At 48.8% G+C, this 16,057-nt stretch overlaps 1 protein-coding gene across 1 annotated transcript in view; it reads right to left on the bottom strand.

The window, feature by feature from the left end:
* Nucleotides 1-16,057, bottom strand: part of ASH1L (ASH1 like histone lysine methyltransferase) — a 58,806-nt gene that overhangs the window by 9,186 nt on the left and 33,563 nt on the right. Inside the window, 13 exon segments of the mRNA XM_087943666.1 lie at nucleotides 799-846; nucleotides 849-947; nucleotides 2,326-2,483; nucleotides 3,331-3,425; nucleotides 4,427-4,588; nucleotides 5,224-5,332; nucleotides 6,050-6,196; nucleotides 7,148-7,209; nucleotides 7,211-7,355; nucleotides 8,607-8,715; nucleotides 8,991-9,036; nucleotides 10,784-10,857; nucleotides 15,414-15,508. Of these exon segments, the coding sequence (XP_087799792.1) occupies nucleotides 799-846; nucleotides 849-947; nucleotides 2,326-2,483; nucleotides 3,331-3,425; nucleotides 4,427-4,588; nucleotides 5,224-5,332; nucleotides 6,050-6,196; nucleotides 7,148-7,209; nucleotides 7,211-7,355; nucleotides 8,607-8,715; nucleotides 8,991-9,036; nucleotides 10,784-10,857; nucleotides 15,414-15,508 (1,349 nt within the window).

Genomic DNA, 16,057 nt, shown 5'->3' with positions numbered 1-16,057 from the left:
GGGAGGGGGGGAAATCATTGCTTCAGCTCTGATTAAGAAGCTGCAAGCGAGGAAACCTTTCGCAAAGGCCGGCACTCTTTTAAGAAGTCTGCAATGCGGGAAGAGGTGGAAAGAAAAAGAAGCAAAGGACGACCAGGTGGACGGACGCCATGACGGTGGGGACACGGCTGGAGGGCTTGAAGGGCCAGGGGGGAGGGGAGGATCATCCAGCCCCACATCCTCCCAATGTTGCATTCATCATTCATCATCATTCAACAGCCCCGTAATCCCTTGTGGGGCGGAGTGCGGGCAACGGAGTGGAGCCGAGTGTTGACTGGCCAGATGCCCTTCCTGTCCCCAGAGCGGCGTTTTGTTCAGCAGATCATATTCTCATTGCGCCCAGAGAGAGAGAGAGAGAGAAATATCTGCCTCTACCTAGGATCGAACTCACAGCCTCCTGACTGGGAGGCGAAGAGCTCCACCTCTAGGCCACCGCACCACTCTCTCCTGATGCTGCACTGTCACCCAGAAGGTTAAAACTCAAGATTGGGATGGGGAAAATGGCACGCAATTCCCCCCCACCCACCCCGAAAAAAAACCAGCAGTAGATAAAAGGGACAACCTGATTCTGTAAATCAGTGATCTGGATTTATCTGCTCCGGGAGAAAAATACAGATCAGTTAAGCAGGGATGGTGTTACCTAGTTGGGTCGTGAAATGCCTGCAAGGAAACCACCCAGCTCAGAGAGCACCAGAGGACACCCCCCGAAAGAAACCCTGTCCTGGGTTCAAGGTGATTCTGCCTGAAGCTTGGCGTCACCTTTGTAGGCAATGATGCCATCGCAGATCTCCTTGAAGATCTGGCGGGCGCTGCGCGGGCCACTTCGAGGTTTTCTTCGGCGGCCGCCAACCGTCGTGTCCTCACCGAGCGTGCGGTCTGCAGGGCGGAGAACTGGGTCATGAAGACATCTGGAAAAAGAAGGGGAGGGAGATGAGGGAGGGGGCCTCCACGGGCTTCTGACAGCGCTATGGTGGTCCAGGGTTTGACAAGACGCTAAGCCATTGTTTGCTTGAGTTGCATTACTTTAGGATATTAAGTTGATGACTAAGATCGTCACCACTGTGATGTTAAAGAGGGCGAGGGGTGACAATGTTTGGAAGGGGGTTGGACTAGAAGACCTCCAAGGTTTGTTTATTTGTTTCTATCTATCTATCTATCTATCTATCTATCTATCTATCTATCTATCTATCTATCTATCTATCATGTCTGTCTGTCTGTCTGTCTGTCTGTCTGTCTGTCTGTCTATCTATCTATCTATCTATCTATCTATCTATCTATCATCTATCTATCTATCTATCTATCTATCTATCTATCTATCTATCTATCTATCTATCTATCATGTCTGTCTGTCTGTCTGTCTGTCTGTCTGTCTGTCTATCTATCTATCTATCTATCTATCTATCTATCTATCTATCCGTGTCTGTCTGTCTGTCTATCATCTATCTATCTATCATCTATCTATCTATCTATCTATCTATCTATCTATCATCTATCTATCTATCTATCTATCTATCTATCTATCTATCTATCTATCTATCTATCTATCTATCATGTCTGTCTGTCTGTCTGTCTGTCTGTCTGTCTGTCTATCTATCTATCTATCTATCTATCTATCTATCTATCTATCTATCTATCATCTATCTATCTCTATCTATCTATCTATCATCTATCATCTATCTATCTATCTATCTATCTATCATCTATCTATCTATCATCTATCTATCTATCTATCTATCTATCTATCTATCTCTATCTCTATCTATCTATCATCTATCATCTATCTATCTATCTATCTATCTATCTATCTATCTATCTATCTATCTATCTATCTATCTATCTATCTATCTATCTATCTATCTATCTATCTATCTATCTATCTATCTATCTATCTCTATCTATCTATCTATCTATCTATCTATCTATCTATCTATCATATCTATCTATCTATCTATCTATCTATCTATCTATCTATCTATCTATCTATCTATCTATCTATCTATCTATCTATCATCTATCTAATCTACTATCAATCAATCAATCACTGGGGGTTTCCAAGAAGAAATTGGACAACCATTTGTATGCAATGGTATAGGATTTCCTGCTTGAGCAGAGGGTTGGACTACATGGCCTCCAAGGTCCCTTCCAACTCTGGTATTCTGTTATTACAAAGCAGCTGGATTTAGCCAATGGGCAGTGATGGAAAGAAGGTTGTGGTTTAGTTACGAGCAGCTTCTTTCTGGCTGCGACTTCAAGGCGCTCGGAGAAGCGGGAGGGTTCGACCCTCACCGGATTTAATGTTGCCATCGTCCCGACACATCCCATTCCAGCGGGTGTACAACGAGGGCGAGTGGAGGCTGTCGCTGTCGTGTTTGACCTCTTCCTGCTTCTGACGGATCTTGTCCCAGTTGCGCACCAGGAAAACGTGGTGTTTCAGCACGAAATTCCTAGAAGGGGGGTGGAAAAAAGAAGATGTCAAGATAGTGGGAAGAAGCATTTCTTGGGGAGGAGGGAGAGTGGCGGTAGGAAGGGTTTATGGGTGATTGGACAGGGAGGAAAATGAGGGTGGAGTCAATCAAAAAGTGAGCAACCAAGCAACCTGTTACTAACCGACCACCAACCCATCATCAACCAACCAAGCAACAACCAACAATCAACCAATCATCCATCAACAATCCAGCAAGAAACAACCATCCATCAATCAACCACTCATCAACCAACCATCAACCAATCATCCATCAACCAGCAAGAAACAACCAACCATTCATCAACCAACCATCAACCAATCATCCATCAACCAACCAGCAAGAAACAACCAACCAAGCAAAAACCATCAACCAACCAACCAATAACAAACCATCACCTTGACAAGCAACAACCATTCATCAGCCAACCTTCAACCAATCATCCATCAACCAACCAGCAAGAAACAACCAACCATCACCCTACCAAGCAACAACCATTCATCAGCCAACCTTCAACCAACCAACAACCCGTCCATCATCAACCAACAAATCACTACACAATCACCACCCAACCAGCCAGCCAGCCACTAATCTACTACCCATCAACCAACCAAGTTTCCCGTTCCTGGGTAGGCAAGCTGTGGCAAACCAGGGGTTATCCATTCTGAAGCGCCATGTCGGGGCTTCGTGGTTCCTTAACCCGTACAGCTGTTTGCAAGAGCCACCAACTAAGTGGCTAGACAGGCCTGAGGAAGGACGGGTCCACCCTTGTGTTGAGGCTGCGCAAGGGCCCAGGCCGAGAACCTACAGCCCCTTTCCCTCTCCTCACCTTTCCCGGTTGGACATGGGCTTCATCTGCAGTTGGGGAGTTAGCCGGGTTGGGGGGTTGGCATTATCGCTGGGCTCTTCGGGAACATGGCCCTTCTGGAAAACAAGAGGGGTGTTTCGTTGAAGGAGGGAGGGGAATCTCAGAGAGCAAAACTGGGGGCACCCAGGTTCCAAACTCCACAGTTTTACCCCGGCTATGAAGGAAGCAGAAGTTGGGGGCCACTTCTGAAATGTTGATGGGGGCTTCCTTCCTTCCCTCTCTGTTGGACTAAAAGACCTCCAAGGTCCCTTCCAACTCTCTCTCCTCCTTCCTTCCTTCCTTCCTTCCTTCCTTCCTTCCTTCCTAGGTTCTTCCCTCCTTGTTTCCTTTTTTCCTTCCTTTTTTCCTTCCTTCCTTCCTCCCTCCTTCCCTCCTTCCTTCCTTCCTTCCTTCCTTCCTTCCTTCCTTCCTTCCTTCCTAGGTTCCTCTCTCTCTCTCTCCCTCCCTCCCTCCTTCCTACCTACCTACCTACCTACACAAAACAGTTTCCATCAACCTCTAACCATCCCTCCCTCCCTGCCGTGCCTGAGCAACAGCAGTTGTTCAGCTAGCAAAACATGTTGGATTCTTAATCCTGCTGGGGACTTTTATTCTGTTGGACTAAAATACCTCTAAGGTTCCTTCCAACTCTCCTTCCTTCCTTCCTTTCCTTCCCTCCCTCCCTGTTGGGCTAAAGGACCTCTAAGGTCCCTTCCAACTCTCCTTTCTTCCTTCCTTCCTTCCTTCCTTCCTTCCTTCCTTCCTTCCTTCCTTCCTTCCTTCCTTCCTTCCTTCCTTCCTTCCTTCCTTCCTTCCTTCCTTCCTTCCTTCCTCCTTCCTTTCCTTCTTCCCTCCCTCCCTCCTGGTTAGAATGCAGTATTGCAGGCTAATTCTGCCCACTGCCAGCAATTCGATCCTGACTGGCTCAAGGTTGACTCAGCCTTCCATCCTTTCCAGGGTGGATAAAATGAGGGCCCCGATGGTTGGGGGGGGCCAGAGAGGGCTGTGAAGCGGTATATAAGCCTAAGCGCCGCTGCTTAAACTGCAAAGGTGAAACTTGGGGTGCGTACTCCCGCACCCTCTTTTTCAGCTTGTGCTTGGACTTCCTCTTCTCTTTGGACCGGCTGGGCCTCCTCTGGGCTGTGACCACCTGGCTGGCTTTGCTGAGCAGGCCGTTCATCCGCTGGCTCTTCCCGCCGATGATCCCTCGGCATTTTTCGAAGCCGCATTTGCAGAGTTGCTACGGGGAGGAAAACGGGGGGGCATGTTTAAACAGGGGGTCGGGGGAAGCCCGGGCGATACCCTTTCTTTGACTTCCATCTCCCCTTCCCAGGCGGTCCTCGACTCGCAGCGTTTCATTCAGCGACCAACGTGACGGTGGCACTGACCGGTGGCTCACGCTTACGACCACGGCAGCATCCCCGGGGAGGGGGATTTGGATGCTTGGAAACGGATTCAGATTTACGACAGTCGCAGTGTCCTGGCGACCTTCTGACAAGCACGGTCCGTGGGATTTGCTTAACGACCGTGTGGCTGACTTAAAAGAACTTTAGGGATTCGCTTAACAACGATGGGAGTTGTGAAAGGGGGCAAAACTCGCTTTTAACGCCCCTCTCTCTCTCTTAGCCACAGAAATTTTGGGCTGTAAGTCAAGGACCACCTGTATTTTAGGTGTAAGTAACTCAAAAGTGGTGGCAAACAGACCGAATATTCCTTCCTCTACCGAATGTCCCCACACAACGGCAACCCTGCGGGGTGGGTTAAGGCAAGGAGAGAGAGAAGGGGCTGGATCCAAAGTCACCCAGGTGGCCGAGGACGATCCAGAACAGAGACCACCCTCCCTTCCCCCCCAAAAAACCCCGGGCAAGGTCTCACCTGCTTCTCCACGTTGAAGGAGTGGAAATTGTAGTCGTAGGTCAGCTCAGTGCCGGCCGGCATGTCCTTCAAAGCGTAGAGCCCGATCCGGTAAACGCCGTTGACCGACCTGGAGGCAAAGAGAAGAAAACAATGACTAGATTTGAACGCATTTCTTGAATTCAGTTCTGGCAGGCAGACTTCTGACCAAAATGGAGCCAAAAAATCGTGCTGCTAAGCGAGAACCGTTGTTAAGGGAGCTTTGCTCCATTTTAAGACCTTCTTTGCCGCAGTTGTTAAGTGAATCACTCATCATCATCATCATCATCGTCTTTTAACGACCCCATAATCCCTTGCTCCATTCAGTCGGGGCAACTGAATGGAGCTGGCAGAGCGTTTTATTGGCCGGATGCCCTTCCTGTCACCAATGTGGAGTTTTTGTTCAGCAAATATAATTCTCAGCGCCCAGAGAGACAAATATCTGCCTCTACCTGTAGCTATTAAATTAGTGACACTGTTGTTAAGTGAATCTGGTTTCCGCATTGACTTTAGTTGTCAGAAGGTCCCAAAAGGGGATCGATCACGTGACCTCCCGGGGACATTGCCACCGTCGTAAGTGTGAGTCGGTTGCCAAGCTTCTGAATTTTGATCGCCTGATCCTGGGCAGGCGGCAACAGTCGGAAGTGTGAAAAACTGTCCTAAGTCACTTTATTTCAGCGACGTGGTAACTTTGGTCACTCAAGGAACTGTCGCAGGTCAAGGACTCCCTGGATTTGAGCTTCGATTTGCTTTCAGGCCGGAGGCGGTTTCCGACTGCAGCCGGAGGAGGGGGGGGGACGGCGCTTACCATTTCTGCATCTCGCAGTTGGGGTTGCAGCTGTGGTTGATGAAACGGGCCTCGTTCCCCATGCGGTAGCTGTCAATCACCATCCCGCTGTCCAGGTTGAGGCAGTAGTGATCGCTGTGGTTGTGGTATTGCTCAATCATCCGGTTCCTGGAAAGCCAAAGGAAGGGGGTTGGGCTGGAAGACCTCTGAGGTCCCTCCCGAGTCTGTTCTTCTGTATTCTGAGCAGGAGGTCAGACTAGAGGACCCCCGAGGCCCCTTCCATCTCTGCTCTTCTGCATTCCGAGCAGGGGGCTGGACTAGAAGACCTCCGAGGTCCCTCCCAACTCTGTTATTCTGTATTCTGAGCAGGGGGTCAGACTAGAAGACCTCTGAGATCCCTTCCAAGTCTTTTGCTCTGCATTCTGAGCAGGGGGTCAGACTAGAAGACCCCCGAGGCCCCTTCCATCTCTGCTCTTCTGCATTCTGAGCAGGGGGCTGGACTAGAAGACCTCCGAGGTCCCTCCCAACTCTGTTATTCTGTATTCTGAGCAGGGGGTCAGACTAGAAGACCTCTGAGATCCCTTCCAAGTCTTTTCCTTTGCATTCTGAGCAGGGGGTTGGAATAGAAGACCTCCAGGGTCGCTTTCAAGTTTGCTATTCTGTATTCTGAGCAGGGGTTAGACTAGAAGACCTCTGAGATCCCTTCCGACTCTGTTATTCATGTATTCTGCGTAGGGGGTTGGATTAGAAGACCTCTGAGATCCCTTCTGATGCTGTCATTCTATCTTCTGAGCAGGGGATTGGACTAGAAGACCTCCAGGGTCCCTTCCATCTCTGCTCTTCTGCATTCTGGGCAGGGGGTTGGACTAGAAGACCTCCGAGGTCCCTTCCATCTCTGCTCTTCTGCATTCTGGGCAGGGGGTTGGACTAGAAGACCTCCGAGGTCCCTTCCAAGCCTCTCATCCTATCTTCCGAGCAAGGGGCTGGGCTAGAAGACCTCCGGGGTCCCTTCCAACTCTGTCCCCATTCCGTAACAGCACGTTTCCTTTCCCGGGCGGAACGCCCCCCTTCCCCCCCAAGCCTCCCCCCTACTCCTCCTCCTCCCCCCGGCCTTCACACCTGAATTCCTGCTCGCTGACGACCTCTCCCAGGTACTCGATGATGAACTGCCCGGCTTTCAAGGGACTCCTTGGTCCGGATGCCCCAGCCTTTCTCCTCCGCCCGGAAGCGCTCCAGGCACTGCACCCACTCGTGCCTCTGGATCCGCTGGTTGCAGCACTGCTCCCCGCAGGGACACGTGTTGGGCGAGCACTCGGCGAAGATCATCCTGAGGGGGGCAAAGAGAGAGAGAGAGAGAGGGAGAAGGAAGGCGGTGGGGGTCAGAAGGCCTGAAGCGGTTTTAAAGAGGGGGGGGGTGGACTTCAGCACCCAGAATTCCCCTGCCAGCCTGGGAGGAGGCCAGAAGGGAAGCAGGGATGGGAGTTGAAGGTCCACCCAACTTAAAAGTTGCCCAGGGTGAGAGACGCCACTTTGGAAGCCGCCGAGAAGACAGAATAAATAAGATAGATAGATAGATAGATAGATAGATAGATAGATAGATAGATAGATAGATAGATAGATAAAGTGTCCCCAAACTTGGCAACTTTAAGATGTGTGGATTTCAACTCCCATAACTCTTCTCCCTCTTCCTTTCTTCCTTCCTTCCCTCTTTTCTTTCTCTCTTTCTCACCATGTTTTCATTTTCTTTCTCTTTCCCTCTCTCCTTCCTTCCTTCCCTCTTTTCTTTCTCCTTCCTCCCTTTTCCCTCCCTCTTTCTCTACTTTTCTCCCTTCCTTCTCTTTCTCCTTTCCTCCCTTTTCCCTCCATCTTTATGTCTCTGCTTTCTTTCCTTCCTTCCTTTCCCCTCCCTCTTCATTTCTCTACTTTCCTTCATTCCTTCCTCCTTCCTTTTCCCCCTCCCTCTTTATTTCTCTACTTTCCTCCCTCCCTCCCTTTCTTCCTTTCTCCTTCCTCCCTTTCCCTCCCTCTTTTATTTCTCTTCTTTCCTTCCCTCTTTTATTTCTCTCTTATTCTCGCCACCTTTTCTCTTTTCCTTTTTCCTTCCTTCCTTCCTTCCTTCCTTCCTTCCTTCCTTCCTTCCTTCCTTCCTTCCTTCCCCTCCTCTTTCCTCTCACCCTAACCCTTCCCTTCCTCAATTACAGGGAGTCCTTTTATGACCACATCTGAGCCCAAAATTTCTGTCGCTGGGGGGAAAATAGCGGTTAAGTGAGTTTTGGCCCCCTTCTGACGACCTTTTCTTGACAACTTTCTTAAACGAAGCCCTGCAGCTGAGTTAGTGACAGGGTTGTTAAGTGAGTCCACTGGCTTTGCCTGTCAGAAGATCCCAAATGGGGATCACACCGCGGCTGTCATAAACGCGAAACCGGCTGCCAAACGCCTGAATGCGGATCGCGGGGGCCGTTAAGTGGGTGTGAAAAAACCCTCTTCACTCTCTTTTTTTTTAACTGCTGTTAACTGAAGAGTCACTAAGTGAACCGTCATAAAAGCCGAGGCCTCCCGGGCAATTCGAGTCCCTTACCTGTTCAAACAGTCATCCAGGCACCCGCTTTTCTGGCTGTCTCCGGGCTGCTTGCAGTTGCAAGTGGTGGCTTCGTAGCCAGAGAAAGGTTTCACGTCCACGTAAACATCTGTAGGTGGGATGGGGGTGTGGGTGTGTGTGAAATAAGGCAGAGGATGAGGGAGAGAGATCCTGAATCCAGCTCAGGATGGGGGAGGGGGCTTGGAGTTTCAAAGGCTTGGCTCGCCCACCCACCCGCCCTCCCTCCCTCCTCCCAGATTTTCAAGCTACCTGCCTGAGATGACGCCAGGTCGAGGGAGGGGGGGTGTCGAGGGGACGTGAAGGAAGGGCCGTCTGGGGACATCCCCCCACCACCCCAGGGAGCCGTTACAAAGAGGGACTTACTTGATCGGATTTTTTTGTAAAGTGGGACGTCCGGCTTTTTATACAGCTGGAAGGAAAGGGGAGAAAGAGCGGGTTGATTGCGTTGCACCATGGAGGGCCTCCCAGAAACCAGAAGAACAGGGTTGGAAGGGACCCGGGAGGTCTTCTAGTCCAACCCCCCTTCTCAGAATGCAGAAGAGCAGGGTTGGAAGGGGCCTCCGGGGTCTTCTAGTCCAACCCCTTGCTCAGAATAGAGAATAACAGAGTTGGAAGGGGCCTCGGAGGTCTTCTAGTCCAACCCCCTTCTCAGAATGCAGAAGAGCAGGGTTGGAAGGGGCCTCGGAGGTCCGACCCCCTGCCCACAATACAGAAGAAAAGTATTGGAAGGGACTTTGGATATAAAGAGTTTTTCTCCCTTCCCGAATGGAGGGAGCTGCCTTGCGAGCTCCTTCTCCTTTGGCTTTTAAGGCGGGAGAAATAAAATCAAGAAAATGTGGAGAGAAAAAAAAAAAGAAGGGGGAAAAAAATACGCCCTTTTTTTTTTCTCGGGCCGGGATCCAAGAAAAATAAGGCCTGAAATTTTTTCAGGCCTGTTGGCAGAACATCTAAATTCTCCAGAGGGGTGTCTCACACTCACTCACACACACACACACACAAACACATCTTGGCTGGAGAGGTGCTGTCAGAATAAAAGTCCCCAGCAGGATTAAGAACCCAACATGTTTTGCTAGCTGAACAACTGCTGTTGCTCAGGCACGGCAGGGAAGGAGGGATGGTTAGAGGTTGATGGAAACTGCTTTGTGTAGGTAGGTAGGTAGGGAAAAGGAACCAAGGAAGGAAGGAAGGAAGGAGGAACAGGAAGGAAGGGAGGGAGGGAGGGAGGGAGGAGGGAGGAGGGAGGAAGGAAGGAAGGAAGGAAGGAAAAAGGAACCAAGGAAGGAAAAAGGAAGGAAGGAAAAAGGAAGGAAGGAAAAAGGAACCAAGGAAGGTAGGAGGAACAGGAAGGAAGGGAGGGAGGGAGGGAGGAAGGAAGGAAGGAAGGAAGGAAGGAACGAAGGAACCAAGGAAAAAGGAACCAAGGAAGGAAAAAGGAACCAAGGAAGGAAAAAGGAACCAAGGAAGGAAGGAAGGAAAAAAGGAACCAAGGAAGGAAAAAAGGAACCAAGGAAGGAAGGAAGGAAAAAGGAACCAAGGAAGGAAGGAGGAACAGGAAGGAAGGAGGAACAGGAGGGAGGGAGGGAGGAGGGAGGGAGGAAGGAAGGAAGGAAGGAAGGAAGGAAAAAGGAACCAAGGAAGGAAGGAAGGAAGGAAGGAAGGAAGGAAGGAAGGAAGGAAGGAAGGAAGGAAGGAACCAAGGAAGGAAGGAAGGAAGGAACCAAGGAAGGAAGGAAAAAGGAACCAAGGAAGGAAGGAGGAACAGGAAGGAAGGAGGAACAGGGAGGGAGGGAGGGAGGGAGGGAGGGAGGAAGGAAGGAAAGGAAGGAAGGAAGGAAAAAGGAACCAAGGAAGGAAGGAAGGAAGGAAGGAAGGAAGGAAGGAAGGAAGGAAGGAAGGAAGGAACCAAGGAAGGAAGGAAAAAGGAACCAAGGAAGGAAGGAAGGAGGAACAGGAAGGGAGGGAGGGAGGGAGGGAGGAAGGAAAGGTGTCTTCAACATCTTCCCTTCCTTCTCTCTTTTTTTTAACCATCGCCGTTAACAACAGACACCTGGCCGAGTTCAGGGCAGCTGCGGCAGGAAGCAGGTGACTCTGCAAACAGAGGGTGCAGAATTCGAACCTGGGACGTTCACACCAGACGCCGCCGGTCTTACCCTTACCTGGTTATGCTTCCACTGCCAGAGAATGTCGTAAGGCAACTGAAAGTCGATTCGCTTTTGCCGAAGGTACTTTCCTGCAAGAGTGGAGCGGAAAAAAATACGCCTGATCACAATAGAGCTGGAAGGGACACCTTGGAGGTCTTCTAGTCCAACCCCCCAACCCCAAGCAGGAGACCCTATACCATTTGAGACAAGGGACTGTCTATAGTCTTTTCTTAACAACCTCTAGGGATGGAGCACCCACAACTTCTGGTGGCAAGGCGTTCCACTGGCTAATTGTTCTCCCTGTTTGGAAGTGTCCCATCAATTCCAGGTCGCTTCTCTCCTAGGTTAGTTTCCATCCCTTGTTTCTTGCCCTGCCTTAAGGTGCTTTTGAGCAATGTTTGTTCTCCACTTATCCAAAATTATTATTATTCTGCAAACAGCCCCAAGGGTGGTTTTTTTTTTTCTTTCCCAAAAGGCAACTGGACTCTGTTTTTCCTTGAAGACCTTTTGCTTTCTCATCCAAGGAGCTCCTTCAAGTTCTGACTGAACGGCGGAGGATGGAAAGATTTATAGTTCCTTGCGGTCCTCTGGTCATCAGCACTCCCTCTGAGAGTCCTTCCATCCTCCAGTCAGAACTGAAGAAGCTTCTTGGATGAGAAGCAAAACGTCTTCGAGGAAAAAAACCGAGTCCAGCTGCCTTTTGAAAAAAAAAAAAAAAAAAAAAACACCCTTTGGGACAACCAGGACCTGAATGACGGAGCATCTCCGGATTATTTGCAACAAAAAAAAATTCTTGTGCTCTTTCCCACATGCATGCATGCAGCTATGAAAAGATCTGCCCTTAGAATCGCCTTCCTTACATGATTTAATGATTGCGCTGCGGGAAAGAACAGGAAATAGCCACAAAAACCCCACAACTCTTCTACAATAGGGTCTGTTTAAATCACCTCGCCCGTTCCCTGCAGGAAAGCTAAGAAAAAGCGTTGTTCCTGGCCTCCCGGCTTGACGTTTCAGGAAGGAGGAAAAAACAAGAACGCACCACGCTTGTTGCTGAATTAAAATCACAACATGCTCAGCCGGGGAGACCTCAACCGAAAGGGGAACGGGGAATTAAAGAGTTCGATCAAGGCTGTTCTACTCCTGATTTACACCAAGGCTGGACAACTGAGGTGGTTTAATTATTAAAAGGCATTTTTTACTCTCTTCACACCTGGCTCTGAAATGCCCAGAATTGTTTGAGGGCGACATGGCTGCCATATACATTTAATAAATATTGAATAGATTATTATTTTTTTAAAATCAACAGTGTGTCTGAATCCTGAAGTTGGTCTAGGTGCTTCAACCCCTGTAGGGACTTGCAGATTCAGCCAGAATCCCCAAGAAAGATCTGGCTGCGACGGGGCCTTCAATTCACGGGCAGCTGTTCCACAGGTGTCCTTTTATTTTATTTTAGCCAGAGAACCTGGATTTGGAGATGCTCCTGTCAATTTGAATAAATGAATGAATGAATTCTTTATTGGCCAAGTGTGAGGACACATAAGGAATTTGCAAATGCTCTCAGTGTTGCATAAAAGAAAAAAATACCTTCGTCAAGAGTCAAGAATCGTAAGGCGCAACACTTAAAAATAGTCATAGAGTATAATAAGCAATCAGATCATACTAGGAAACGGTCAATATAAATCGTAAGGATACAAGCGACAAGATTACAGTCATACAGTCACTAGTGGGAGGGGATGGGTGATAGAAATGAGGAGAAGATTAATAGTAATGCAGACTTAGTAAATAGTTGGACAGCATTGAGGGAAATATTTGTTTAGCAAAGCGATGGCGTTCGAGGAAAAACTGTCCTTGTGTCTAGTTGTTCTGGTGTGCAGGGCTCTATAGCGTGGGTGGGAGGTTTTTTTTTTTTTTTTTGCACTTCAGAGATCCCAGAATCCCCCCTGGCTGGAGCTGAGGATTCTGGGATTGGAAGCCCGGACATCTGGAGGGCATATCAGAACCATAGAGGCGAGTGAAAAAATCCCAGAGTGGGACTTCTTTGCAAGCGAGGCAAAGGAGTGGGGAGCCGCTGACCATGTTCAGCTCTTTAACATTTGTTCGGATTTTCCAGAGCCTCAAGTTGTGCTCAGGCGAAGTTCCAGGAAGCGAAGTGAATACGCTGGGAATCTGTTTTCACTTCTATGACCTCACTGGAGGAAACAAAAGCCTCTTTCAAGAGCCTGGCAGCTGGCCCGGAGAACGGGGGAGCGCTCCCTCTCGCCCTCAAATAAAGGAGCCACCCAGCCGAGCTGGCCGAGGAAGAGAAATAAGGCTGGGATACAGAGAGGCTCTTGGGCCGGGGTGAGAATCTCATTGAAGCAGCCATATCTTTCCAGGAGGGTCCAAGGAAAGGGCAGGCTGGGATTGGAGAGGGGAATCCGTCTGTAATTCTCCTGCTTAAGCACGAGGGGGACAAGCAAGATTGTTATTTTGCGTTCTGCCGATGCCCCCTCGGTCCCGCTGGGCTTCCTTGGTCGAAGACAAAGTGGGACCAGCGCAGCTGGAAGTCCCTGACAGGATAGTGGGGAATGGAAGGGATCCTGAAGAGCTGAAGAAGCTTTTTGGATGAGAAGCAAAAACATCTTCAAAAGAAGAAGAAGAAAAAAATGCCCGACTGCCTCTTGAAAAAAAGGCACCTTTGGAGGACAGAGAAGGATTTAGACTCCTTGCAGGCAACTGGTCGTTTGCATCCTTTTTAGAGAGTCACTGAGGCCACTTGGGGGGTTTATCGGTGTCTTCAGAGTCACCTTGGGTAGTGCAAATGGGTGTGGAGAAGGCTCAAGTGACCCGGGAGGACGCAGATAAACTTCTAAGTCCGAGGCCCCCAAACCTTAAGGCTTGTGGACTTCAACTCCCAGAATTCTCCAGCCAGCCTAGCTAAGCGGCCTCAACGTCCTTCCAAAAGGATGCAAATGACCAGCTGGTCTGCAAGGGGAATAAATCCTTCCGTTTCCCACCGTCTGGGGGTCAGAGCTGAAGAAGCTTCTTGGATGAGAAGCAAAATGCCTTCTTCAAAAGAATAACTGGATATCTGATATCAAAAGATATCAGGGGGGGGGAGAAGAGAGTTTTCCTCTCTTTGTGAGTTTGGGGTGGGGAGAAGCGCGGCTCGGTGGGACCCTGCAAGGTGTGGGACGAGGCAGCTTGGACTGGCGTTCTGGCTAGGCCTCCTCCCTGGCCATCATCCAGGTTATTGTTACTCTTGGCAGCCTGCCTCTGTCCTGCAACTACAAATATGGTGGAGGGTGGTTGCCTTAATTGGGGAAGACAACAGGCTGTGTGTAAACGAACCTTCCCTCCTACTGCACTCCTCCCCTTGTGGGGAAAAGTCATGCCGACACCCACTTGGGGAATGCAAAGGGAGAGCTGGCTTCCAAACCCTTTAAGGTGGGGGGAAACACCACACACACAATGGAACGGAACAAAGTACGGAACAACTATATGTTTTCAAGGGGACAACCAGGAAGAAGGGGTCTTTTTATAAATAAATTTAAAAAAAAAACACCCACAAAAAGCTATCTTGCTAAACTCAAAAGCTTGTGTGCTTTATTGCTTGGGAAGAACGACAGTTTTAAAGTTCCAAACATTTGGGAAACGATGGTAGGCAGGGTGTCTTTTTTTTTTTTTTTGCCTAGAAACACAGCAGGGGGGGACATTTGTAGTATTTTTTTTAAAAAAAAATTATTTATTTAGATCTATTTTTTTTAATCCTGCTTTTATTACGTTTAGGAATAACTCGAGGTGGGGAACATACCTAATAGTCCTTCCTCTTCCTATTTTCCCCCCACGACGACAACCCGGTGAGGTAGCTGCAAAGGAGGGACTGGCCCCCCAAAAAATCATCCAGCGGTTTTCGTGCCTAAGGCGGGACTAGAACTCCCCGTCTCCTGGTGATTGGCCCAAAGTCACTCAATAAGTTTTCATTCCTAAGGCGGGACTAGAACTCCCCGTCTCCTGGTGATTGGCCCAAAGTCACTCAATAAGTTTTCATTCCTAAGGCAGAACTAGAACTCACAGTCTCCTGGTGATTGGTCCAAAGTCACTCAATAAGTTTTCATTCCTAAGGCGGGACTAGAACTCCCCGTCTCCTGGTGATTGGCCCAAAGTCACTCAATAAGTTTTCATTCCTAAGGCGGGACTAGAACTCCCAGTCTCCTGGTGATTGGTCCAAAGTCACCCAGCTGGCTTTTCTACCTAAGGTGGGTCTAGAACTCCCAGCCTCCTGGTGATTAGCCCAAATCACCCAGCAGGCTTTCATGGCTAAGTTGGGACTAGAACTCCCAGTCTCCTGGTGATTGGTCCAAAATTACCCAGCTGATTTTCAAGCTACGGTTGAACTAGAACTCCCAACCTCCTGGTTTCTAGCCTGGCACCGTAACACTGCATCAAACGGACTCTAATTCTAATAAAGGAAGGTTTTTGTGTCCTTGGGGCCTCTTGTCTTGAGGATCCGCAGTCCTTGGCTGAATCCTGAACCCACCAGTCCCGTCCTTCACAAAAGCCCGTTCCCCCGCTTCAAAGAAAGCCGCACGTGTCTCGTCGTTCCTCCAGAGTCGAGTCAGAGACCTTCCCTCAAAAGCAACAGAGACGGTGGTCTTTCACTCACCTACGTGGATAGGCGCAGGGAACAAGCCGTACTCGTGTTCTCCGGGCGTGTATTCCAGTTTTTCTTTCTTTAACTGGATCAAGCGGCTTTTGGGGCTGAGAGAGAGAGAGAGAGAAAGTGTGTGTGACAGGATAAGAGGCCACGAAGGATGATGTCCAATTCCACCAAAGAGACAGGCATGGACATTTCTTTGAGCGGTGTTAGGAAAGGATTCATCTACGGATAGTCTTGAACCTACAACCATAATTGGGACTGCAACTTCTGTTGCTTAGCGGTGCTGTCACTAAGCAAGTCAAGATGGATTAGATAGATAGATAGATAGAGAGAGAGAGAGAGAGAGAGAGATAGATAGATAGAGAGATATTTATCTATCAAATCTATCTATCTATCTATCCATCCTCTATATAACTATCTTATCTATCTTATCTATCTTATCTATCTTATCTATCTTATCTATCTTATCTATCTATCTATCTATCTATCTATCTATCTATCTATCTATCTATCCATCCATCCATCTATCTATCCTATCATCTATCTATCCTGTCATCTATCTTTCTATCTGTCTGTCCGTCTGTCTGTCTCTCTCTCTCTCCTGTCATCTATCTTTCTGTCATCTATCTATCTATCTGTCTGTCTGTCTA

The sequence above is a fragment of the Notechis scutatus genome, chromosome 14 (genome assembly GCF_049901735.1).
Source record: "Notechis scutatus isolate UNSWTSFEM ecotype Mainland chromosome 14, rNotScu1.2, whole genome shotgun sequence".
Taxonomy (NCBI): Eukaryota; Metazoa; Chordata; class Lepidosauria; order Squamata; family Elapidae; genus Notechis; species Notechis scutatus.
Note: the sequence above shows the minus strand (reverse complement) of the source record. Positions and strands in the feature narration are given on the sequence as shown.